General features: G+C 39.2%; 2 protein-coding genes across 9 annotated transcripts in view; both read right to left on the bottom strand.

Moving 5' to 3' along the window:
* Nucleotides 1-1,145: 1,145 nt before the first annotated feature.
* Nucleotides 1,146-16,903, bottom strand: tnfrsf11a (tumor necrosis factor receptor superfamily, member 11a, NFKB activator). 2 transcript variants are annotated; one of them, XM_047350611.1, is made up of 10 exons: nucleotides 16,783-16,903; nucleotides 12,633-12,711; nucleotides 12,119-12,244; nucleotides 11,875-12,030; nucleotides 11,684-11,777; nucleotides 11,109-11,185; nucleotides 10,796-10,903; nucleotides 10,576-10,625; nucleotides 7,979-8,930; nucleotides 1,146-3,822 (listed from the first exon to the last, which is right to left on the bottom strand). In XM_047350611.1, the coding sequence occupies exons 1-10, from the start codon at nucleotides 16,837-16,839 to the stop codon at nucleotides 3,551-3,553; spliced, it is 1,971 nt and encodes a 656-aa protein (XP_047206567.1). In that variant the 5' UTR covers nucleotides 16,840-16,903; the 3' UTR covers nucleotides 1,146-3,550. The 2 variants fall into 2 exon arrangements, with proteins under 2 accessions (XP_047206567.1, XP_047206568.1); XM_047350612.1 differs by having other exon boundaries at nucleotides 11,684-11,774.
* Nucleotides 16,904-23,706: 6,803 nt separating this feature from the next.
* The window catches only part of relch (RAB11 binding and LisH domain, coiled-coil and HEAT repeat containing), a 39,950-nt gene continuing 37,388 nt past the window's right edge, over nucleotides 23,707-26,268 (bottom strand). For 6 of the 7 annotated variants that reach the window (XM_047348967.1, XM_047348968.1, XM_047348970.1 and 3 more), the window contains 2 exons: nucleotides 26,183-26,253; nucleotides 23,707-24,983 (listed from right to left, as the gene is read on the bottom strand). In XM_047348967.1, coding sequence (XP_047204923.1) covers nucleotides 24,863-24,983; nucleotides 26,183-26,253 — 192 coding nt within the window. In that variant the 3' untranslated portion in view covers nucleotides 23,707-24,862. The remainder of the gene's footprint in view (nucleotides 24,984-26,182; nucleotides 26,254-26,268) is intronic. The other variant, XM_047348969.1, reaches the window with a different exon arrangement.

Raw genomic sequence — 26,268 nt, 5'->3', positions numbered from 1 at the left:
TGCATTTGTGAAAATGGCGAGAAGGTTTTGGTTTAACTGTAAATATGTAAATATCCATCCATTTTCCATACCCACTTCTTCTGTACAGGGTCACAGGGGAGCTAGTGATCCTTCCTTCTACAGGTGAGAGGGAGGGTACACCCTGGACAGGTCCCCAATCCATCGCAGGGCCACACAGAGGCACACATGACAAACAACCATGCACACACACATTCACATCTAAAGAGAGTTTAGAGAGACCAATTAACCTAACGAGCATGTTTTTGGACTGTGGGAGGAAGCCAGCATACCCAGAGAGAACCCACGCATGCAAGGAGAGAACATGAAAACTCCATGCAGAAAGACTCTAGGCCGGGAGTCTAACCCAGGACCTTCTTGCTACCAACCACTGCTACCACTGTGCAGCCCATATGAGTACTAATATGTTTTTCTTGTACCCAAAAAGCATCTATGTTTTAGGATCTGCTTCTGAAATATATTACAAACACAGGTTCATGTCCTGTAACTGCTTACCACTTGAAATGTGTTCCCTTGCCATCTTAACCTGAAATCACCACTAGGGGGTAGACTAAAGCAACTTGGTAACACCCACCCACCCACATATGCCAACACATAATTCTTTTCAGCTTCAAATGAGTGCGAAAGCTTTTTAACTGTAAAGACCAGCTTTGTGCTTGCTGGCCTTCATCTCTCATGTAAACCATGTGAAAGCTAGTCATAACTTCCTGTTTTCTACAACAACCATATAAATAAGCAGAGATGGGAAGCACACTCACACAAGCACACATGCATATATAAACATACCCCTGCTGACCCAAACCAGACCTAAATGAGCTTTGCCAGCTCTTCTCATGTGGTCTCCCTTTGACGCTAGCTGGTCTGTTTGCTCAAACAGTTTCTCCTCACAGCTGCTTGCCATCCCCTGGCTTGATGAAAGGCTGCCTGTCTGTCAACGCTGGGACAAACACAAAGGGACCTTGCCACATATATAATTAGCCTTGCTTCATAAGGATTATAGATCATCAGGAGGAGGACCCTTTCATTGTAATTTGTCCATCCCAAAATAGGAGAGTTGACAAAGAGAGACCACAGAATGCAGGATAGCTGCCATCGATAAAAAAAAACAGACTTTGATGCAAAAGATGTTTAATTTTGAAAATAATTAATTTTAATCAAAATTGTTTTTTATTTATCCATTGCTTCAGGGTAGATTGATATATACATGATTTGTTAAAAGCTGCGTACACATGGTGAGGTTGTGATTGATCAGTGTAGGGAACCCAAGCAAGACAACAGTAAAGCATAATGTTGTTTTCGTCAAAGGTTTTCCTTCCGTCTTTTCCAGAAAACACACTATTTCAGACCACATGTGACAAATGAATTGCAAGTTAGAACATAGTTTTAGCTTGATTTTTTAGTGCAAGGAAGTTGTGAAAATGTGAGAAAATGTTTTTTTTTTTTTTACTTTGTGTGAATGTTGTGTCCATCGGGTGTGAGAGTATAGGAGATGGCATAACATCAGAAGCTGCTTTATAAGAGAATTCAAAGGGCTTAGTATCCACTGAAAACTATAAACTCAAAACTCTTTGGATCCTGACAGATTTAGATTTAAAATGATTTTCATTCAACTAAGACCTTTGGTTCTCGTTGGAAATCCGACTGACATCTCTTAGTTAATAAAATAATGTAAAAGGAGCTTCAGTTTAAGAAAACATATTCCTCTTCATTTATTCACTTTTTATTTAATAACATGCCAAAAAGTTATGTAGCTCCTTTTTGAATAACCAAGTAAAAACCTTTATGGACATTACAGCAGTGAAACCCTAGTTTTGTATGTTTCCACTGGTATTTGGTTTATTTATCTTTAATGATGGGCTCCAAGTCTTTAAGGTTAAGGGACCTCCTTGCCATCAGTCTAATCCACAGATTTTGTTCCAGAATCAAGTCAAGACTCAATAAATACATAACAAAATAAGTACTAAGTAACTTCATGTCAAAAGAAACATGTTGGCAAAAAAAATCTTTAAACCTAAATCTGCCAGGGGTTTAAATAATTCTGAGCTGAACTCTATGCCAAAAAAAACCCAAAACTGACCGTGTGGTAATTAACACAACAATTCTTCAGCTTTATCATTGCCACATTTGGTCCTTAAGGGGCTGAAAACAGTTAGGAACCAGGTAAATAACACAAAACAGCTTTTGTAAACACAAACATTACGAATGCCACACTTACTACGCACCCGCCTGCTGGCATACTAATGACAAACTGAAAGCAAGGATCACTGTGAAATGTTTGCATACCAAGCAAATATCAAATCTTAATTCCACATAATTTGCAATAATGATCAAAACATTTTGCTGTAACTCAACATGTTGTGTCATTATAAACACCAACACATCACTTTCAATGTAAAGAAAAACATAAACAAATTCCCAATGATGAAACCATAAGGCTTTACAGTGTAGGGCCATATTAAATATTGAAATGTTTCATAGACACTCCAAATACTCTTTAAATAAAGAACCACATGTTGGATAGGAATAGTATTATAATAAGAGCCAAAATTGTATTAAGACAATAAAAGCTTCAAGAACTGGCCTTCTTTAGGGGCCACTAAGTCTAGAATAATTTGCATTTTGCCTGTTCTCAGCTGCACCACATGATCTAACACATCCCCGCCAAAAATAAAAAGAAGAAAAACTCATACTTCTTTCACAAATAGATAATGCTTCTTTAGAATATATACAATCATGTATCACTTCTGAAATTTTGGACAAACAACCATTAAGAATTTACCTTAAAAAAAAACATTCTTAAAACATATTGATTTTCTTCATTAAAATTTGCAAAATAAAACAAACCAGTAATGAAATAGCTTATCAAATGCATAGCATTTTTCTCTTAGACATGAATTGCACATTTGGTGCAATAAAGTGACAATAAACAAAGGCTCTGTACAGATTAAACAAGCATCATACCAGAACTTGATGTGTTTTCATATTGTAAAAAATAGCTTCTGCAAGCTTCACTCAGTGAAATGCTGAAAATTCATCATCATCATCTTTGGACAGACTCGGTGTTCTGCCAGCTCCTAGTGTGGCTAACCGAGTAAAGTTTCAACCATAAAAAAAAACTGTGAAAATATTTTCCACATGGTGGATATTTAGGTAAGTAAGGAAAGTTGAATCATCCACATTTCAAACTTAGAGAATAGTCTGTAGACATAAGTGTGGAGAATAAAAGGCGAGAAATTAGATAAGTATTAACTATTAGTGTCAAAATCCAGTGGAAATTTCCATCCAACAAAAAAACATGTTTTTTCCACCATGAACTTAGTTCCCTAGAAAATTACCCATCACTGTTGGGAAGAAAAAAGTTTCCATCTAAGAAGGTCTGGGCATGATATGAGAAATAAAATAGGTATAAAACTCAACTAAAGAAAAATTAAATTTTTGTTTTCCCTTACTTTAAGAATAAACCAATTTATTTATTTTGATGGATGTTAAGGTTGTTGAGATGATCACTGTTTTGACAGCTGCTAGTCACCCTTCACTTTCCCAGTATCATTTCTTGCACTGGCAGCGTCTTTTCTCGCAACGTGCTATGGGAAATGGAGACCCCTTGAGACCTCAGGCAGCTCTGGAAAAACTGGGCTGTTTCATTGGCTTCTTCCTGCACAGGGCTCCCGAAGGCACCGTCCGGCCCACCCTCGTCGCTGCTGTCAGACATCTGGCTCACATAGACGACGATGACGTCACCGGTAACGTTCATCACCTGACCGCTGGAGATGAAAGTGGTGTTGTGGCTGCCGGAAATAAGACCTGAACGGTAGAAAAATAACAGCAAGGAGCAGAAGAGATGGTTGGTTTCATGACAAATTCAAAAGCAAATTTACTTCAACTGCTGAAAACATAGGAATCATTTCAGATTTTTAACTTCCTATATGACACAAGCCAATAGATTTTGAAACAAAGTGAAGAAATGAACCATGTGCTGGCCAATCCTTGATGACTAAGACTCTGAGCCCAGTGGCACAGTGGGTTTAATGACAATGCAAGATGGCCACAAAAAGGCCATGGCTACAGATTGCTGTGTCATTTCCTTCCAGCAACTTTACAGTCTCCAGAAAGTTTCAGCATGCGAAAATCCAGACATGAACACCAGTATTTAAAGAAGCATTTAGGGATTTATTGAAAAGGTGGACTGTTGCTGCCATTTAGTTCAGTTTACCTTAAATCTAATGACAGAAGTTCTACCTGGTGCAAATACATAGTTTACACAAGCCAAGTGTGTAAATTAGCAAATAATTGAGCATTTTTGTTTCTTAAGTCACATTTAGCTACATTGAGCCCCTGCTTCCCATTTTATCCCACCTCCTGTCTGACTTCCCAGCCGACCCTCTGTGACTCACAAGTCACATCTCATATGTTCCGACCCACACACACGCAGAATCAGAGAAAATATCAGGAAACACATTTTAGTTGCTGTGTTTACACCCACATACGCTAAGCTTTAAGGAACACCTAGGCTTATTATGTTAAGACGACAAACACTGTCACTCCCTCATCTGAATAGTCTCAGTGTTCCCTGTCTCACAGCCTTTTCCTGGAATACCAGTCTGGGAAAAATGTGTCATTCGACCGCAGCTTTTAAAACAAAGCTCAATGGAATCTCATTGGCTTCTTACGTGTTATCATTTTCTTATTCTCCTTCTTTTTTTTTGGGATGCTCAACAGGTTAAGCAATTAAAGTTTTGTTCTAATACATCAGAAATAAAACTTTTTTTTCTTCAGAAGCTGCTTGATAGATTCTCTGAACACCATCTTTCTGTCTATTATACGGCTAAGCGATATTTCAGGTGCCCAGGTAAAATCGCTGACTCCACCTTAACCTTTAAATAGCATGCACGGGAAGTGGTATTTAATCAGCTGTCATTACTATGATGGGAACTCATTTCAGGTCAGCAGTCATGTAATTAAAATACCAAGTCATCAGTGAGAGTCAAAAAAAAAGAGAGATGGTGTTTGTGTGTGTTGGAAGGGTAAGATTATAAAAGTATTACTCAAGCTGTGCACATCTTGCTTCAATTAAAGCTGTGGTCACTTTGCGCAACCCTGGATAAACAGGAGCTTTTGTACTGGAGATGCACACAGACACACATAGAGAGACTGAGCAGTGTTTGTTCCAGTGTGGTTCTGGTGGTTCTCAAATGCATCAAACACACACATAGCTTTTCCCTGCTCCCTGTGTGGTCCCTCACAAATCAGGGTCCAACTATCAGTACTGGCTTTAATAAATCATGGTTCTTGGATATAGTCAGACAACTTATTGTTATTCTGACAACAAACCGCTGCTTTAAATTCACTGTAGAACATTCAGCTAATAATGCTTTAGTTTAAGCTGACCAGTGTACTTATCAGACAGTTACTGCTTTTCTATCTATACACCACCATTAAGTGCTCGAGCCACATTGCTGTAAATGAATAAGTTTCCCTCAATGTTTTAGCAGCACATACATATCAATTAGAACCCATGCCGGGGTTAACAGTAAATATCTTTCTTACAACTCATTTACATTACGAAATGACATTTTTTGATATCCTTCCTTAATGCCAGTTTCACTATTAATAGTAAAAAGGTTTCTGCAAGTTTCACTAACATAATTTAAAACTTTTTCAAAACCATTTTGATTGAAATATAGAACCTTGATGATCTGGAATTTTTGGTGGTTTTTTTGGCCGTTTTAAGCAGTTTAAAAATGATTATTTGAAGGGGGGTTCTAGCTAACTGGTGAAATCCCTGTCATGCCAAAAAATGTGAAATTTAAATATTTACATGAAGAACAACTTACAAACATGATTTATTTTTTAATTTCAGTCCCTTCAAGAAACTACAAAAAGAAGAAACTACAATAATTTCTTCAAGGGCTTGATGGGAGGGCTAAATATCCAGAAACAAATTCCTTCTAGAATGGCTATTTGGTGCACTGCATCATGGGTGGCGTAGTTTTGTCACAGTGTATTAACACATGGATCTAAGGAATGCCACCAGTTAATTGTTTAAAAAATAGTCAAAGAAAGAAGTGACTTAAGTTTTAGCAGACGAAATCTGTATTGTGTTTAAAGGCTTAAAATGAAAATTTATAGATTTAAGGGTTTTTGAGACCCAGTAGAAACCCTTTAAATGACCTTTCCTATATATCATACTCTAGTGTGACACCATCGCAAAGAAAACTGCCCAGAAAAGCACAGACTGAATTACAATAACATAACCATGAACTGCACATGAAGTGCCGCATTGCCGGCACTAAGTTGGACCTGTTCCCGGTGCATGTTGGACTCCGGCAGGGCTGGCCTTTGTCATCGGTCCTGTTCATAACTTTTATGGACAGGATTTCTAGGAGGGGTTCTGGTTAGGGGACCACTGGATTTCGTCTCTTCTTTTTGCAGATGACGTGGTCCTGCTGGCCCCCTCTAGCCAAGACCTACAGCAGGCAGTGGGGCGGTTCCCAGCTGAGTGTGAAGCGGCTGGGATGAAGATCAGCTCCTCCAAGTCCGAGGCCATGGTTCTCGACCGGAAAAGGGAGGCTTGTCCTCTTTAGGTTGGAGGGGAGTTCCTGCCTCAAGTGAAGGAGTTCAAGTATTCTGGGGTCTTGTTCACGAGTGAGGGAAGAATGGAGCGGGAGATCGACAGACAGATCCGTGCGGCTGCCGCAGCAATGGGGACGCTGTGCCGGTTCATTGTGTTGAAGAGAGAGCTGAGCCGAAAAGCGAACCTCTCGATTTACCGGTGGGTGTACGTTCCTACCCCCACCTATGGCCATGAACTTTGAGATCCCGGATACAAGCGGTTGAAATGAGCTTCCTCCGTAGGGTGGACGGGCACTCCCTTAGAGATAGGGTGAGGAGCTTGGCCATTCTGGAGGAGCTCGGAGAAGAGTAGCGGAGAAGAGGTCGAGAGGAGCCCGTTGAGGTGGCTCATGTATCTATACCAGATGCCTCCTGGACATCTTCCTCGGGAGGTGTTTCAGGCACGTCCCACTGGTAGTAGGCCCGGGGGACGGCCCAGGACACACTGGAGGGACTATGTCTCTCGGCTGGCCTGGGAACGCCTTGGGCTCCCCCTGGAGGAGGTGGAGGAGGTGTCTGGGGAGAGGGACATCTGGGTGTCTCTGTTGAGTCTGCTGCCCCCGCGACCCGGTTCCGGTGAAGCAAAAGACAATGAGCACAAGTACGTGAACTATGAACTGTCATAAACCAATTCTAATATTATTGTGCTCCACTGTCTCTTTGTTTTATCAAATAAGATCTTCAAAATACCTTTAGTCTATCAAAAATAAACTCTGAAAGTATTGAAGAGAGATTCTGAAATGGAAAAACTGGGTAATGTAGTATTAAAATAAAGATATTCAATGTGAATATGGCATTTAGGTTAATAATATTCACCTACTTGCCAATGATAATGTCCTATTAGAATAAACTTAAAAAGAAATAATTAAATAATTTTTGAAAAACATTTTAAAGTTAAATATAGAGCTGCACAATATATCCAATCGCAATATTTGTCGCAATATCAGTGTGTGCAATATCACAATTGCAAAGGACTGCTTGGATGCAACATTTGGTTGGACATTATAAATAAAATGTCAGGCATTCACACGCCGCATATGGACAATATAATTGGCTAGTTGGATAGACTCCAACTGATCTTAATGCACAGACCTGATGTATATCTTTAATGGCTGAGAAACTACAGCTCACAGAGAGTGCTGGGGGGCACTGAGGAATCATAAAGAAAAAAATGTCACGAGTATCACAACTAAATGTTTTCCTACTATTGTGCATAGTAGGAAAAAATAAATGTATTGCACATTGCTATTTTTCACATAAATTTTTAACTCAACACCAGCTCATTTTACTTTTAAAAACCTTCAGTTAAATGTACTTTCATAAAAATATTCTCTGGTGTTATCCATACCTGAGGTAAGAGTTGGTTCAGCCAGCTCACTGTGCAGGCTCTCTGGAGAGCACTCCAGTTCTGACTCCTCCAAAGAGAGCTTGTTCTCCTTGCTATTCCCGCAGAAAATTCCCTGGCCGTGTTCCAACCTTGAGGCCTCTTGTGTCTTGTCCAGGTACAGCTCTCCAGCAGATGTAGACATCATCACTGCACTGACCAGGGTCATAGCGGAGGCTTCATTGTTTTCAGACGAATCAGATTCTGTGCTTGCCAGTCTGTATAATTCGTCCTGTTTTACCAGCGATTTGTCAGACAGGGTGGACCTGGACTGCGTCGACTGAGCCTGGGACAACGGAAGGCAGAGGTCAGGAAGGGGATTGGATGGAAGAACAAGAGAGGAAGTGTGGACAGGAGGACACACTGAGACCAGTGATCTAACACTTGTCTCATTCAAAGATGTGCCCATCTTTTCCTGATCAACCCTTTCCTCAGGTAATTGATTGTCACTTTTGTCCTCTTTTACATTTTCCTCTCCATCCTTTTTTACTTCGAGGCCTCCGCATGAGCATGTTCCTGTTGTCCCAGGAATAACAGCCTGGCTACAGTCCTCATTCTCCCCTACTTCAAGTGGCTCGCGAACGAGACTGACACACACACAGGAACTTGCCAAAAATGGAGAAGCATTAATGACCTCCTCTTCTGACAGCTCCTCTGGTTCACCAGATCCTCGGCTCTCTGTCTCTGTCACTTTGTTCTCCTTAACCACTTCTTTTTCTGCCATTTCCTCTGTGAAGGGCAGAGAGATCATGACACAGGGAACAGAGGCTGGGAAGGTGCATGGCGGGTCAATCTCAGGACTAGGAGAAGCTGGGTAGATGAGTTCAGTCATCTCACACGGTGTACATTTGGAGCCAGCAACTTCTGGTATTCCTCCTCCTGCAGCTCCACTGCGGTAAAGAGGGGCTAAAGTCTCCTAGAACGAAACAAACAATGATAGATTCAACTAAATTCAAGTATTTTACTTCAATGAATAATCAGGTATGTCAAAACTTTGTGTGTTTTGTTATTCTCATGCTAGAAGAACAAGCTTCAATGTATTTTATTGAAGTTTTATGTGAACGAACAGCACAAAGTATAAATAATTCAAAGGAAAGTTATACGTGCGTTTCATGTATTTATATTCATCCCCCTTTACTTTTAACACTCCTAAATAAAATTAAGTACAAAGAACTGCATTCAGAGTTCACACAATTAGTAAATAGTCCACCAGTACAGTCTGCAGTTTGCCAGAAGAAAAAGCTGCTCTGGTGAGATGAGACTAAAATTGTCAAACATTATGTGTGGTGGAAATCTACTCATGCAATAGAATGGCCCAGTCAAAGTCCAGGCATAAATTCTATTTGAAACATTATGTTGATAGAAACTCTCTGTCATAAAGTGGTTTGAGGGCGGACCAAAGCGCAGACAAGAGCTGGGCAGCAACATGTTGTAAAAGGTTTTCAGCTTTATTTCCAGAGGTTTTTAAAGAAACCAAACAAGGCACTGCAGATACAATCAAAAGTCCAGATCCAAAAAACTTACAAGATAGGTTCTGCAGGCACATGGAAAAAACTCAGCACAAATACGTGGGTTGAGAACGGGTATGACAAACACAAGGAACCAGCCACAAACAATGACACAAAACCATCTAATATACTGAGGGATAACAAAGGGCAGGTAATCAGAGAAAACAGGGAACAGGTGTGACAAGGAAATGGTGAAACAAATACAAAGACTGAGGATGGGCAAAGTAACTAACAATAAACAGAAACATAGACCAAGCAAACCTATAGACAAAGATAAATAATCAAATGGGGAATAAGAAAACTAGAATAATCATGACTAAAGTAAACAGAGAAACTAGAGGGAACATAGGAACAACAACCATAACAACCTGAGAACAAACAAAGAACCCATAAAGAAAACCTGAATACAAAAGTAAACAAACCTAACCATACTGACTGAAATAACTGGAAAGGAAACAGAAAAAAAGAAGAGTGCAAATGAAGAAATAAAACACAATTAACCACAAAGATACTAAAGAGAAATAAAACTAGAGAATCCAGGGAAGACCAAGAACTATAATAATTACAATAATAATAATAATAAACCATACAAAGTAATAAGAAAACAACCATAAAAGAACTTAAGAAGTAAACATTAGGAGGCGGAAGAGGGAGAAAAGAAAAACATGATACAAAAACCAAAATAGAAAAATCAAAGCAAAAGGTAAACAAACACAAAGCCACAAATAAAGTCCAAAAATGTCACTCTGTGACACTCTCCAACCAATCAGACTGATCTTGCACTATTTTGCAGAAAAAAACTGGCCAAAATGTTGATCTCTAGAAGTGCAAAGCTGGCCAAAACATACACACCAAAAGACTCGCAGCTGTAACTGCATCAAAAGGTTGCTTCTACAAAGTATTTACTCAGAGAGATGAATATAAATGCATGGCACACTTTTCAGCTTTTTATTTGAAAACCATGTATCATTTTCTTACACTTCCCAACTATGTGTAAAACCGTTTGTGTTTTTTTATCTTGAGAAAATATAAAAAAGATGATATACTAGTTACCTGTTGTATCCTGCTCCTCTTCAGATTCTGGACGCAGGATCGAAGATTAACTAAAATATATAACAAAACATACAGTGCTATTTACTAAAATGCTGAGTGGAAATGTGCATTTGTTTGCCGCTACATGCAAAATTCTGAAACAATACGTTCAACACTGAAGACACACTGAAACACAAAACAGGAGGAAAAGGTTAGTGGTTAAAGATGACTTTCAACCTACCAGAAAGTAGCTTCAGTTTGTCCTTGTAGCAGAAAAGCAGCAGAATGAGGAGACAAAGAACAGTAACCACTGACAGCAATGAAACTACAAACCAGGAAGGTGCTGGACCTGTAACAACAGATAAATAGAAGCTTGCTTTTGTGGTCTGCATAACTTATTATTTAGTACAGTAAAAAATGTAAAAGTCCAAAACACATTTCTTTATATTCCTTTGAAGATTTGAACTTTGAAGTCACAGAAATGTTTTTCCACTATATTTGTGCATTATACACAAAGAAAACTGCTTAGTGACACACTGCAGTGGCTGTCTCACCAAAGACAGGCGGTCCACACTCTGCATCAGCCTGAGCGCTGCCTCGTTGCTTCTCGCTCTTGCCCTCGGCCTTACAGCTGGGATATGAAAAAAAAAAACTTTTCAAAATGTATTTAAATATATTTTAAACATATTGAGCATATTTTTGAATATTAAAATCTATATTTCACAAATATTAAAATTGTAAATGTGCACAGTATATTTGACAAATAATAGTACACTTGTGTAAACAAACATAAAGGCCACTTAAATGTGTTTTATATAGATATAAGTTTGCAGGAGTGCTAAAGTATGTTTTTATTATTAGATTTGCAACATATTCTTAAATATCAACATAGATTTTGAATCCATTGAAGCTGATATTTCTCATTAGACGGAAAAAAAACAAAAACATCCTTAAGCTGGATCTGGAGCACTCCGATATGAAGAAGAAATACAAAACTCATCTTAAAAATTGATCTGGACAGAACCTGATGAACATGTTTCTTATAGCTAATGGTAAATAGAGCTACACAAGTGCATTTAACCTCCATCATATGTTATGGTATTCCAAACTGAAGACTGTTTTTCCTTACTTGGTCCATTCTTTGCATTGTTCCTGATCCTCCTCAGCAGAGTAAAACCCATTCTTACATCCAACACAGATCTTCCTTCCATTTTTTGAAGCTGCTAAAAAAAGAAACACTCATTATCATATATTAGTGATGTACAGCCATCTGGAAAGGTTTGATATGCATGGATGTGTTTGCTGTTAAGACTGTCTCACCAGGGTCTTCCTCAAGTCCCCAACCAGGCCCGCAGGTGGGTATCTTCTCACAGTATTCGCAGTTGATGAGAGAACACTGGAAACCAGGCCGGCATTGACACTGTTCCTCTCTCTTCGGGTCTTCACTGTGCTCATTTCTTCTCAAAAATCCCTTACCTAGAGGCCAAAGAAGTGAGCAAGTTAGTGAAGACAGATGCTTTCTTTGGGATCTTGACATTTTTAGGAAAAAGCCATAGATGCTGACCCGGATCACAGTACTTCTTTTTGATACAGGTCATGTATCCCGTCCAGCCAGGTTGATACGTATCATGACTACATTGTATACATACAGTGTCCTGGTATTCACTGCAGTGAGAAAGCACACGCTGACCTAAAGAAAAGGCAATCAGAAGGATAGAAATAGATGAAACTACATGTACATGATTACAGTACGCACGTGGAAACTACAAGATGAAAAGAAGATAAATGTGCATAAATTCTAGAAATTTATAGCCTCTTTCCTCTTGTTCTGTAGTAGCCCCTTTTACAATTAAAATCCAGCTATAATCTGTATGCGACTGGCTGTGAGAACATTTGCCATTGCTATTTTCAGCCAAATGTTATGTTTTAAACATCCTTCCTCTTTTGAAATTACTTTGCAAAGGAAAAAAACATTTTTACTTCCTGCTGATTCCATTGAGGAAACCAGCTGCACAGTGTTCTCGACCTGGTGTTTTATTCTCATGTGCAGGTGTGTGTGTACATGCGCTTGTTGTTACCTGCTGGACACTTTTTGCAGCACGTGGAGTCGTTTAAGTAATAATTTTCTTTGCACTGGGTTGATTTGGAAATAGCGTCCTAAAAGAAAATGAGATTACTTTAGTGCATTTATACAAGAGGGATTAGGCTTGTGAACCTATACCACTGGTTTACAATTTTTAAGATTTTTTTCCAAAATTCAGATCACCATTAAAATGGCAAAGACATTGGATTTTGAGAAAGTTCTATGAGGATTGGTCAAATATTTTCGAGAGATGTTCAAGATTTTTTTCCACCCTCTCAGAACCACCTGACCAGAGCAGTATTTAAACACCTGAAGTAGCAAATGAAGCTCTAATTAGACAGAGCTTCAAACTGTAGCAAAATGCTGCAAAAGTGCACCGCTTAGTCTAACACATGCATGCAGTACACACCCTCGTATCTCTCCAAACCTGTGGCTTGTGAACTCCTCACCACATTGCTGAATTAGAGAATCTGCCTGTTATGACAGAGGTGGTGCCAAAGCCACAAACCCTATATATAAAGGTAGAAAAATACAAGCTAGGGGCCTGACTGCACTTTGTACTGCGACCAAGAGTCGTCACGTTCTCATTCTGCTCTTTTCAATTTATGTTTCCCATGAAAGTATGCAGTTATTTATGGTGCGGTTTGCACTGCAAATAAATACAGAGACTGTACACAGCGTCATATTTCCCCACAGGTAATATTTAGAAACACTATCTTAATTTGTCTGCTTCTTCAAAAGCTTTATTGACATTACAGTACACATTACAGTTAAGGTAGCGGTTTGTTGATAAGGATGTCAACCTTCCTACACTGTAGGTGAGAATGTTAGGTGGGCATTACATGTTCACCATCAACACATTTACATCAAACAATTTTTTTAATTTCAAAAAGAACCTGAATAAATAAATAAGCAGTTTTTAAACTGATGATTACATTTATTTATCTAAACCAAGCCAACGTGAAAAAGTCACTGTCCCCAACTGATAGCACAAGATATGGCTGCAACAACAATAAATGGCTTGTCTAAGGTCATGCCACAGCATCTCAATCAATTTTCTGTCCAGACTTTGACTAGGCCACTTCAAAATTTGTTGAGTTTTAACCCATAAAGACATTAGTTTTCTGTTTTCTTTGGATTATTGTTCTGCTGCATTACTAAGTGTGCCTTAGCTAAAGGCTATGAACTAATTGCTGGACAATGTCCTTTAGGGTTTACTTGTGGAAAGCAGAATTTATGGTTCCCTCAGTTATGGCAAGTCATCCAAGTGCTGAAGCCCTAGACCATGACATCACTACCACCATGTCTGATTGTCAAAAGCAAAAAAGAAGAAATGTGTGAGGGGCAAATAATTTACAACACATTCATTTATCAGACACTTTAATAAAGTTAAAAAGAAATAACAGTTTTTGGTGTTGGACATTTTGTTTTTCTAAGCAGAAAATTAAAATCTTTACATCTTCCACACATTTTTCTCACCACATCTCCATGTTAAACAGTGTTTAGCCTCCATGTCTGTCTGTGCAGCCTCAGGCAATGGCAGCTCAACAAGAACACTGGCTCGCGTTTAACTACCTCCTCCAGACGCACATAGCAGCCAACCTTTGTTTTATATTCTAACCAAATCGATAATGATGCACAACACTCATAGCTTGCACCACAGAGCTAATAAGGACCATGTGCTGCAGCAAACCATCCATCCATCCATCCATCCATCCACCCCGTTTTAGTCTCTACATCTTGTCCAGAATGCACAGGAAGCGAGATGCTGGGAACTGTGGTTTTGTTAGTCCCATATGTAAATACAGGGTCTCAGTTATGTGTGGCAATGTGTTTTGACTAACTAAAAATATATATGTAAAAGAAAAACCGATGATCCACCCTATAAGATTATAGGTTGCCATAATGGTGAAAATAAAATCTCTAACCACATTGCCAACATTATTTGCCGCACGTGGTCAAATCTACAAATGTATACTGTTTCCTAAAAAACAAAATATGGAAAAAGTGGAGAGGGGAAAATAGTCAAATGGGAAGGATAAAATAGGCATTCCAAAATGAAAGGAAAAAAATTGACAAAGAGGCATTCAGAGTTCCCTCTTCACCTAAAAAAAACCATTTCCCTTAATGTTTTCCTGGCTAGTTTGTTTATCTTATAAAATATCTTTCACTCCCCATGTGATAAATTCAAAAACAGTTCTGAGTCAAGCTGAAATCCATTTGCCTCCAGAGGACGGGAGAATTTGCATAACGGTTGTAGCAGCTACCAGGCACAGAGCCAGGAGAAGCATGGTGTGATTTTATAGGTCTCTGGGAGTTTAACTGATCTGAGATAAGGAACCAAAAAGCAATATTGCACAACAACTGAATCGCTGTGTATTAATTGCACCTTTGATTAAAGTCAATAAAATAAATGTCCGATGTGTCACCGGCAAAAGTAGATGTTACAGGTTAATCGTATCTTATTACAGGGTTAATAAAAGAGGAGGAGGAGGTGATTTTCCTTCAAAAAAAGTTATAAATAATTAAGGAAAAATGCAAAGTTGTAATAAATGATTAAACTGTGAATAAAACAATACATTAAGTTCATGAAAACTCAAACAAAGGAAAACAAAAACTGACAAATTTTTAAGACTCTTTAATCCTTGCTAATGCTTTTGTGTCGAAGCTGACCAGTGTATTATAGGCATGCCAAAAACATCAAAAAATTCCTTTTTTTTTTACAACAACTTCCATTAATATCAGTTATTGCAAGAGTTGTTTCATGTTGGCCAGATGAATGGAAAACACACAAATACTACCCTAAATGCTCTAGTTCCCTTCCATCAAATCAAGTGTGGATGTGCAGGTCTAAACCAACACTGTGATTGCTTAAGGTGGCTCAGATATGGCACTAATTACTTTGGTGGAGGTGAAGGAACAGATTCACTGCCTGGATATTTAATGAAAACTAGGATGGTTTGAAAAGTGCCTGCTTTGAGAGATAACTGTACGAGGAAACGGAATCAGTCAGCAAAAAGGAGATGACACTTGATGCCTACTGGATGCCTAAAGGGAAAACTTGGCAGATGGATGAGTACATTAATGCTGGTACAAATGGAGGATTTTCAATGAAAACACTGAGGACCCATTATTGTGGGGAAGCAAGTAAACAATTCCACTAAAGTGCTGCATTTTCATGATTTACTATTTCTTGTATCTGTAGTTCTGAACATCTTGAAGTCATTGCCCATTGCCCAATATCTAACAGACAGTTTGAGACAAATTTGGAATGAACTGGGTAGAAGTGGTTGCAAACCTACGACATGAAGGGGAATTCTAAGGGGATATTGCGAGTAAATAATGGCAAGACCTCTGTGAGAACAAACAAGAGCCAAAGGGTTTGCAGAGTCACTTTAAAGCATTGGCGGAAAATATTTCTTCCCTTCCCGGTACTGACTCTTTTTCCAGGCATCCACTTGATGTTTGGTCAATTCACAGCTTGTGAAAAACATTTTTTTTTTCTCCTCTTGTGTCATATGCACAATGATCCCTGCCTGGAAAAGATGTTAGTGCCAGTCCAGGCTTGTTCTCTTTCGACACATTTTGGAGCAGAAGTATATATATTAAAAAAAAGGAAAAGCATTTGATCCAGTCAAGGCATTTCCAAGCTGCCTTACCGTAAAACAGCGGCAGAGCACTGGTGCCCAGCAGTCCCCCCACTAGAACCACATCTTACAAACCTCTGCACCTGGACAGTGTTAGCTGCTTGGACTATACAAAGTAGACAACATATTCTCACTTTTCTCTTTAAGCCTTGACATTTTGTCATTTATTCTGAAGGAAAACAAAAGTGTTTCAAATGGGCTTAAATAGCACCAATATTGCTTTGGTGGACTGATTTACAGTTCGTCTTTGTGCGTATAAAGTAAGTTAATTATTTCTTCAGTGAGGGGGAAACGTTCATGCGAATAAATGAATCTGACAAAACCGCCAGAATCATGAAATCACCATGAATCTGAAGACGTTAGGGAAGTTTTAGCAGTGGGACGAAACATGATCACCCCAAAAACCACGGTGCGCAAAACAGTGCGATTGTTTGGACAATTACGCATGCATACCAATAAAATCAGCTGCAAAACATGAAAAAAGTATGCTTCTTTTACCTGTGCGGAAAAGGTGACGAGCACACACGTTATCCATCCTCGGAAAACCCACCACATCTTTTAAGAGTTAAAGATGCTTCTGCGTATTAACGCACAGCGCAGAAATCAGACCCACCCCCCCAACCACCACCACGCTTTTTTCCAAGTTTCCTCACTGCACACCACGTCTTCTTGCTGTGTAGCCAGGGGGTGGTAGAGCTTACGCGCAAACTGTCAGGGCATTCCTGCTTCTTCATTCCCCGTTAAGCAACGACTGCTCCCACAGAGCCTCTCATCTTCCCTCGGCTTCTGTTCACAGTGTGTAAGAATCTACATGCGGCGACTTGTAAAAGCTGCCTGACCAGAGGGACTGAGGGAAGGGACAAACTCCTCCCACCTAGTCATAAATGTAAATGCAGGGAAGACTTCCCTTTGCCACTATATTTCATTAATGCGCTGTTCTTTGTTTATATAAGTTTGGATTAAGGTAAAAAAAAAAAAAAAAAAAAAAAAAAAAAAAACAAGACCGAGGCGGAGCAAGGAAATGTAGACACAGGTGACCAAGCTGAGACTTTTACTGAGTTTTAAGATTCTAATTAGGCTTTTATTTTTTTAAATTATTTTTGTAAGTCTGTATTATTCAACAGGGGCTGCATATTGGTGCAGCTTTTAGCACTGTTGTGCTGCAGCAACAAGGCCCTGGTTTGGAATCCCTGCCAAACTCCCTTCTGCGTTTGCATGTGTGGGTACAGTCTAAATGCATGTTACGGAAATTTGTCACTTTAAACTGTCTTTAGGTGTGAGTGTGTGCATGGCTGGTTGTCCTGTATGTCGGCCTCTCACTCACTGATAAAAGTACACAACAGAAAAATCAATCCGGTGTTGCACGGTGGCGCAGTTGGTAGCACTGTTGCCTTGCGGTAAGAAGGTTCTTGGTTCAACTCCTGGCCAGAGGTCTTTCTGCATGGAATTTGTATGTTCTCTTTGTGCATCTGTGGGTTCTGTCCAGGTACTCTAGCTTCCTCCCACAGTTAGAAAATAATCCATCTCTCTAAATTGCTCTTAGGTGTGCATGGTTGTTTGTTATGTGTCTCTGTGTCGTCCTGGATTGGCAACCTAACCAGGATGTACCTTGCTCTTGCCTCTTGCCTGTAGACTCCTGGATATAGGCACCAGCTCCCCCGCAACCCTGTATGGAAGAAGTGGTTATTGGAAATGGATGAAAAAGAATCTGTATTATCCATGAATGTCAGACAGGTTTATGTCACGGTACATTTTTTTTTTTTAATACTTTGTTCTTTTTGGCTGGTGAAGCAGCAGCGTTTCTAGGCACACATTGGAGCAAGGAACCCTGCTTTTTAGGCATTGCTCTTCTATATAAAGCTTATATTGCAGCTTAAACCAGAAACAAATTTAAGACTTTGAAGTTTACCATCTCCTACCAATAGTTGATGCTACTCCAAGAACAACACATTTTAGCATTGAATTCCTAAACTAGACGTCAGTTCAACAAAAACTTTAATCATGCAACAGACAAGTTATAGCACTCCATTTCCATCAAGAAAATGTTTTTGTTGATTCGCAACAAAATTCGTAAAAGCTACACTAGCGTCTCAGAATCTCTGTGGACTATTGCAATGAAATTCTTAGTACCTTTTGAGCACAATTTGTCTATGAAACTTTTTGAGTATCATTTCACAGCTCAATTTCTGTACAAATACAATATCCATATATTGTATTGGCACTAGGTGCTAATATTTCTTTCTTACTAAAGAATTTCCAAGAATTGTTTGGCTAAATTCTGTATTTTAGTGACTTTTTGAAATTTCGAGTCAGTGCTGCCGATACAGTTACCCCAGATTGTCATGGGTGTCCTCCTCATCAGATATCCTATGAACTTGAACATTAAAGGCTTTCAAAGCAATGCAAAACTTGCTGTTGGGCAAAGTGAAACTTCTAGGTCGCGAAACAATATTCTCCTTTAACTAACTTTTTAAAAACCCTATCAGACATTTCATATTATTGATCTAGCAAGTCCAAAAACCTTACTTTTTCGATAAAGCTTATAGTTAGAGTGGCCTAGGTTACCCTGGGTTATCTATGTAGTTCTGCTGCTGTAGGTTTAAACTGCTGGAGGACATAATCGCTATCCCTCACTCTGCTATATTCCCCTACTACTCTCCAATTTTGAGTTTTTTGCTGTTCCTTCAACTTTTACTCTATGTTCTCTCTGTTTTTTTCTTTTCTCTTCCTCGAAGCTACGCCTGGCTCTGTGTTTAGCTGTTGTACCTTCCCGGAGAGGGGCATCAGCTAAGCTACTGTTGCCAACAACTTTATGTTCTCCTTCTACAGATGATATACTTGGCTGTCTTTCAGTGTTTAACCCTGTCTCTTCTAGACATAGCAACTAGGTGAACTTTTACTATTACTAAATGTATGAGCTCTCTTTTCATACTCTAGACTTGAAAACTGGCTCAGAGCTTCTCTGCTTTGCTGTCTTTCTCTCCTAGATGAAGCAACTGAAGGGGCTACTACTGCCTTTAACATTTTACTTTTCTTCCTTTTGAGTATATACTCTGTTCTCTCAAACCCCCGGTTGGTCATGGTGGATGCCCACTCACACTGAGCCTGGTTTTGCTGGAGGTTTCTTCCTGTTAAAGTGGAGTTTTCCATTCCACTCTCGCTACATGCATGCTCAGTATGAGGGATTACTGCAAAGTCACCGACACAATGCAAGGATTGTCCACTGTCGCTACATGCTCATCCAGGAGTAAATGCTTCAGGTCACTGACTCGATGTAATCTGCTAGGTTTCCTTAGATAGAAAACCTTTGAATTAATTTAAATAATAAACTGAATTTGACTGCATTGTTTGACAACTTTGTCCAGGGTGTACCCCGCCTCTCGCCCATAGACTGCTGGAGATGGGCACCAGCTTCCCCGTGACCCACTATGGAATAAGCGGTAGAAAATGACTGACTGACTGTTTGACAACTAGGATCAATTATAATGTATGTATTTCACTTGGAATCTGTCTGTATTAGTCGATTGAACTGACTATTTTAAGTGCCTTGAAATGACGTGTGGTGAATTGGCGCTATGTAGATAAACTGAATTGAACTGAAGTTCAGAAGTAGCCTGTAAATGAAATATAAGCATTTTTTCATTCATTAGTTTCTGGCCTTCTGAAAATAGAGGATTTAATAATTTAACATTTTTGTAAAGCTTTTATCATCCTTGGGTATTTCTCTGAGACTGATAGATTCTAAAACTGATGGTTTCCATTGAAGGTTTAATGCTTTATTTTTAATTCAGGATGACATCACGAAGTAGTTGTGGTTTATTTGTTTGTTTACTCACTTCATGAAGTACTTCCTTTGGAAAATAATAGAGGTGTCCACATGCAAAAGTGTGGGGTGGACACCCCCACCCACAGGCGTAGGTGGCTCATCCCATGGCCACCGAATGACGCAATATTTTACTGTGGTGGGTGGAAATTCAAAAAAACAACCCAGTCTTGATGCCAACTCAAAAACAAAGTGCACATCATCTTACTAGAGCAGTTGGTCACGTGAAACTTCTTATAATAAATGGTCAGACAAGCTGAGTGATGACCTCACACACTAGAGATGGACCCATCCAGATGTCAGAGGAGGGAAAACATGTGGTCAGATTTTACTTTCCTATTTAGGCTTTTCATCATGGAACCTGAGTGGGATGGGTCCATCAAATAGTTCCTGAGGTGTGGGCCTAGTTAACAGTTTTCATCATGTCTGCAGTATACAAAAGTAATTTGTATAAAGTTTAATTCACTCCAGGAAATACTGCAGCTGTTCCCTATTCCTAGGAAAGAAAAACAGCTCTGTTTTTATTTCCCTGTGAATTTGCATGGCTCAACCTACCTTGGCATGTGAGGAGATGGAAGGTTGGAGAAAGCTGAGAACATAATCTCTTTAAGTTGACAGTTATGCAAATCTAAAATCAAACTGTGCATTCTTGGAACACTTGCAAAATCCTTTTTTCAGGAAAATACTCAAAGTCATGAACTAATACTGAAAACTGAAAATAAGAAAAAAGCGACTACTTTAGATGATTATATAAGTGTGGTTTTAGGTTTTTTTCACAAATATTCGTTCATTATATCTAAAACCAAAATCTCCAATCAAAAACAGTCCAGTTTACTGATTCTTTTGGAGCACACAGGGTAAGAACACTGAGGACTGAAATGTTGCCAGTAAAGTTAATGACCTGTGTTCCAGTAAAAACTTGCTCAAAGAAGCTGTTTTGTGGCGGGTTTTTTGGCGCTTCCGCAGTAGCAATTAGAATTGAAATCTTAGCATTCAAAAACCTCAGGTTGAATTTAAATGCACTGGAAAAATGTTCATCAGATCTATCTTTGACTTTAGACCTAAAATGATGCCACTGAGAGGCAGTGATTTAATCTAATTTTACTCATTAAAAACACAGCAGCAGAATTTGTTTCAATTTGTAAAAACTAAAGGGATTTGGCAAACACATGCTACTTCTGACATACAATCTTCTGACTTAAGCGGCAACTGAAAAGGGTCAGTTCACAACGTAGGGGTACTTTAGACGGCCTATTTATTTATTTATTTATTTATTTTTTTTTTATCCGTGTCCTGGCCGGCAAAGAAGCGCTCAGAATTGTTGTCTGAGTTCCAAGAAAAAGCCCAACAGATTTACTTTCACAAGTGGAGCATTACAGCTAACCGCTTTAAAGCTCTGCTTGATATTTATAATAGAAACTTTATTAGAAACTGCTGTCGGATTATTTCAATTGTTACGGACACGGAGACAAAAAAAAAAAAAAGAAGCACGAAAGAGAGAAAGGGTGGACAAAAGGAAAAGGGGAGAGGAGAAAAGAAAAAAGGATGAAGAGAATACAAGATAACACCCTGCTTGCTTCTACACCTGCGGGAATATTAACAGGTTTTTTTCTTTACCAAAAAGTGCATGGTACTTATGAATGCAACATGTATTTAGTGGTAAATGTGGCTCAATATATAACATTTGTGAATCTGCTAACACCTGAATCTAAACACCTGTGGGTCTGAGTGAATGCGCTTACAAGGTTTTTCCATAAAAATATGCAATAGTGAGTGTGAGGAGCCACATACCTGACCCCTGGACCTGCGACAGATACGGAGGACATCCGAGCCATACACATCCAAAGGCCCCCCAAGAGCACAGGAACCCGAGGAGAACCATAGCCAGGACTACTGCAACCCCCCCAAAGAAGAGCAGGGGAGAGTCCCAGGGGAACCACTCAGTACCCACAGTGCAGAAACCCCAGGGAGCGGCAGCGACGAGCCCACAGGCCCCGCCAGCAGCCATCTACGCCGGAGCAGAGCCCAGGAGTCCAGGCCTCTGCAAGCAGCCACCAGGAGTGAGTCGGCACACACCAAAGCACCCAGCCCCGGATACCGAGAACCACAAGTACACCGGCTGGCAGAGACGCCAACCGCCGGCAGCTAGTGTAGCGGGGAGAAAATAGGCCCCAAATTTGATGGGGGGTCTAAACTGATCCAAAAAATAGGCACACACAGCCACAATCACCCACTCCCACCCTCAAGCATACACATAAAATCACTCGCACCCAACATAAAGACAAAAAACAATGGACGTCATACACTCACTCAGGGTCTACTCAAAAACCTACACATTAACAGAGAAGGAATACTGTGCTGGGGGTTTATATGGATAGTTTGGGACTTTGAGGTGATTTTCTGTAAAGTAATCCGTACGTTTCCCTACTAGTTGTGAACAAATGTTATATTACCATGAGTTGATTGAAAAGTGAAGATATTCCTCGTCCTATCAAAAATTGCAGCCGAAAGCTTGTGGAGCCAACATATACATAATTAATACCTGTACAGATGACTTCGAAAAATTAAACATCCCACTGTGGATAAATGAATGTCAAACCAAAATAAGTATACAGTGAAGTGTGCCAAAATTCCCCCACATCAATGTGAAAAACTGAAAAAGTCACACATAAGGCTAATTCTTCAATATTTTGCTATTTAAGGCGGATTTCTCAACCTATTACATCATCAGGACCAAGCTTTTCCACAACACCTCAGTACTGTCCCACGTAGGGTGATGCTATCTATCTGGGGATGTTTATTTTAGGACCTAGTAGGCACCAAATGACATTTTTATTATATCCTGATATGTAAAACCTAAAAACCTTCAGTGGCTGTATTTACTTTCTACTACAACTTTACATAAAAAGTTGTTTTTTGAAAAGAAGAAAGAAGCAAACTATTCACTGTCGATGCAAAATGACACACAGGAACATATCTGTCTGAATGGACGCATATATACGAAGGCACAGGCACGCCTACATGAGCCACTTCCCTACCAATCCTGAATGTATCTAGTATTTGCCCACCTGGTCACTTGTCACTGATGGTAGTAGAATATTAGCCTGAATATGCAAATCCTGCTCTATATCACAGAGACAGCCGACTCACACTAGTAGACCTCTAAATACATAAGAGAGCCTCCCCCCTTTTTTATTTTTATTTAAAACACAAATCAATGTAGCGGACTGGACAACAGATCAGCAAGAGGGGACTCTACTTTAACTGACTACATAACAGAATTTATATGGCGAAAATACATATGTGAGCATGCGTGTGTGGTGGTGGATGGGGGTAGGTGTATGTTGAGTAAGATGTTGGGAATGCCCCATAAAATGGACTTTGGTTTGTTGCACAAACTGAACAATAGACCCCAACAAAAAACTGGATGTGAGAGACAGTAGGCGTATTTTTTTTCTTTGAACTGGCTTTGTTTTACAACTTTTAACACCTGCCGACACCTTGAGCCCTGAGCCGCAGGAAGATTGTGGAAAGCTCTTCCACGGTCACGAAGTCAACGGATCAAAGCCGTGAGCCAAGAGTCAGTGAAGGCTCCAGAGTTACCTTAAAGTACACAACCAATCCATCGTTTATTACATCGTGACACACATTTCAAATATACATAGAGTACCATCCTCCTCAAGTCAGTGTATGATACAGATATTTGCTGTTTCTCTTTGAGCCTCTCCAAAATAGACATTAAAACCCAATAACATTCAAAAAAAAAAGTACAATCAGAGACACGGCAAGACATAGACGAGGTGGAACGGCCAGAGAACGTAAAATTAAGACCAGTGTTTGCTTCAACGTTACATTGTCAGGATGAATGAGGGAAAAAATAAGTAGTGATATTTATTATGTATAAGAATCTGCATTAAAAACAAAATGCATTATAAAGAACAAAAAAGTTAAGTGAAGTGCAAATTTCTTTGGAAGTTGGAATAAAGTTCACTTTTTCCTTCATTAAGACATAAATAAGAAATGATAAAATAGGAGGCTGTCGAACACAGACTTTAAACAAATAAAGGCAAGACAATAATTATAGTTTCAAGTAGGCAAGACTCCTAAGAAGTACAGACACACTGTACAAGTCATTTTAAACAGATGCTCAGCCTTGTAGTTCGAACTGTTTCCCAAATAATTCAAGTTAACACACCTTTTTTTAAAGAGACCTTTCACCCCAAAACGGCGCCCTTTAAAGTTTTTCTTGAAAACCTGAAGGAGAAGCTCAGAGCCATGTTTCCCGGACTGGATGACCTCTAAAAGTTTAAATCCAATCCAATTCTGTGATAGTTTCAAGTCCAGAAATGTCAAGGTAACAAGTTCCTCATCATCACTTTGCGTTCATATCTATAGTGTTGGTTTTTTTTTTTCTCCGCTGCCTCTTTTTCTGAAATGAAAATGTTAACACTGACAAATAAAGCTGGGTCCCCATTTTTTGACATTGCTTGTGTCATGATAAGGAACTAGAAGGAAAAGTAGAAAAAAAAAGAAAATGGAAAATCTTCACCGGCACCCCCCCCCCCCCCCTTGCCTCAAAACAATAGTTCTTATCTCTGCAGTATTGTTTTCAAGTCTCATCATTCATTTGATTGAACAACACAACTGTGTTAGTACTTTGGGCAGAACCAGAGCTTTTTTCACTAAAACAAAATGCTCCCTAGGACAACAGGGGACTCGTCAGTTTATCGCCGTAGCTCATCGGGCGCCAGTCAGTTACTTCTTTCTCTGGAAGACATTGGCCAGCATGGCTCCAGAAGTAGTTAGCTGACCCATCTTGCTCAGAAACTTGGTCTTGGCATCTTCACCCACCAAACTGGATGCGATAGAAATGGATCTATTAAATAAACAATAACAAAAAAAGGCAAAAAAATAACTCGAATTTTTATATAAAGCATTTTCAATGCTGGGAAAAAACCCCAACATAATCTTACAGGTTCCTGCCATCAGAGGTTTTATCCTTTACTCGACTTTTTCAAAGAGCAAAGGCTGTTTGCCAATTCAAACGCTCCTGATCTTTACTGTCCAACGGCTCCTCAACTTCCTCTTTTGGGTTAGTTAGGACCTTGGGCTAATGCAGAGAAGTTAACAGCAATTTGCTGAGCTGGTCTATTGCTCAACAGAAGAACAAACATCCCATTTTAACGGCAACTCTAAACAAGAGCCAATGAGTCGAGGATGTTGAGTCTTCTATGGTTAGTGGTCAGCATTAGCAAAGAGCATTTGGTACAAAAGGAAATAACCTTTAAAAGGAAACTGAGTTGCACAAGTTTTCTGTTTTCCATGCAAAGTCCTGGTCTGAAGAACACTTAACAAATTTCCTCAGATGTTTTCCAGGGGAACTGAATGTTTGTATGAGCATAAAGAGGTTTTGGGGATAGAACAAACTCTAGACTGATGTTTTTTTTTTTTTTACGGGTCTGATGTGCTTAAAATCTGATCCTTTTTCCTGATAAGTGAATGCCTCCTATTGTTGTTGCTCACAGCAAAAAGAGGTCGTGCCCCCAAAAACAAAAATCTGTCCGGAAATTGTTACCATTTATATTATAGCTATCAACATTAATTAGGTGTTTAAAAAAAAATCTATATTAACCGCTCTAATTTTGGTGATCTTGGACATGTTAAAAACTGACTGATCTCTTTGTGCTTCTAATATAAATAATGATTCTTCAAGACAGAAAAGCTGCTTAAGGCTCACTAATACATGAATGAGTGAATGATTTAACTGTATCTTAAAACAGGAGTTTAGAGCTCTCTTCTCCTAAATATTAAATTGAATATTGCTGTTATTTATTGCGAAACAATGCTTAAAAATCTAATTTCTTGTGATTTGTTGCAGTTTTAGAGTTTGAAGTGTGCAGAAGAAGACGAAAAGGACTTCTTAAATTATACCAACAAGCAATCGTAATGTTTTGGAATGGCCTAGCTGGAGTCCTGTAATGAATCTTTACATATTCTGATACATATAATTAATTTAAATATTGTGTAAAAGTTATTCTTTCCACCAACTGTTACTACTGTGATGGAGAGACTCACCCTTGTGCGTCAGTAATTCCTCTGTTTTCCACCTTTATTTCACACTCTTTGATCATAGAACCTAGAATCACCTGTTAGAACAAGAA

Source organism: Girardinichthys multiradiatus, chromosome 21, assembly GCF_021462225.1.
Source record: "Girardinichthys multiradiatus isolate DD_20200921_A chromosome 21, DD_fGirMul_XY1, whole genome shotgun sequence".
In the NCBI taxonomy this organism is placed as follows: Eukaryota; Metazoa; Chordata; class Actinopteri; order Cyprinodontiformes; family Goodeidae; genus Girardinichthys; species Girardinichthys multiradiatus.
This window is presented reverse-complemented; position numbering and strand designations above follow the sequence as displayed.

Excerpts from the sequence above, each read along its gene's own strand:
- tnfrsf11a (XM_047350611.1), bottom strand. The coding sequence starts at position 16,839 with ATGTGGTGGGTTTTCCGAGGATGGATAACGTGTGTGCTCGTCACCTTT. Across the intron at positions 11,778-11,874 it reads GGGACTTGAGGAAGACCCTG|CAGCTTCAAAAAATGGAAGG; the intron begins GTGAGACAGTCT and ends TTCTTTTTTTAG. Across the intron at positions 10,626-10,795 it reads CAAACTGAAGCTACTTTCTG|TTAATCTTCGATCCTGCGTC; the intron begins GTAGGTTGAAAG and ends TATATATTTTAG.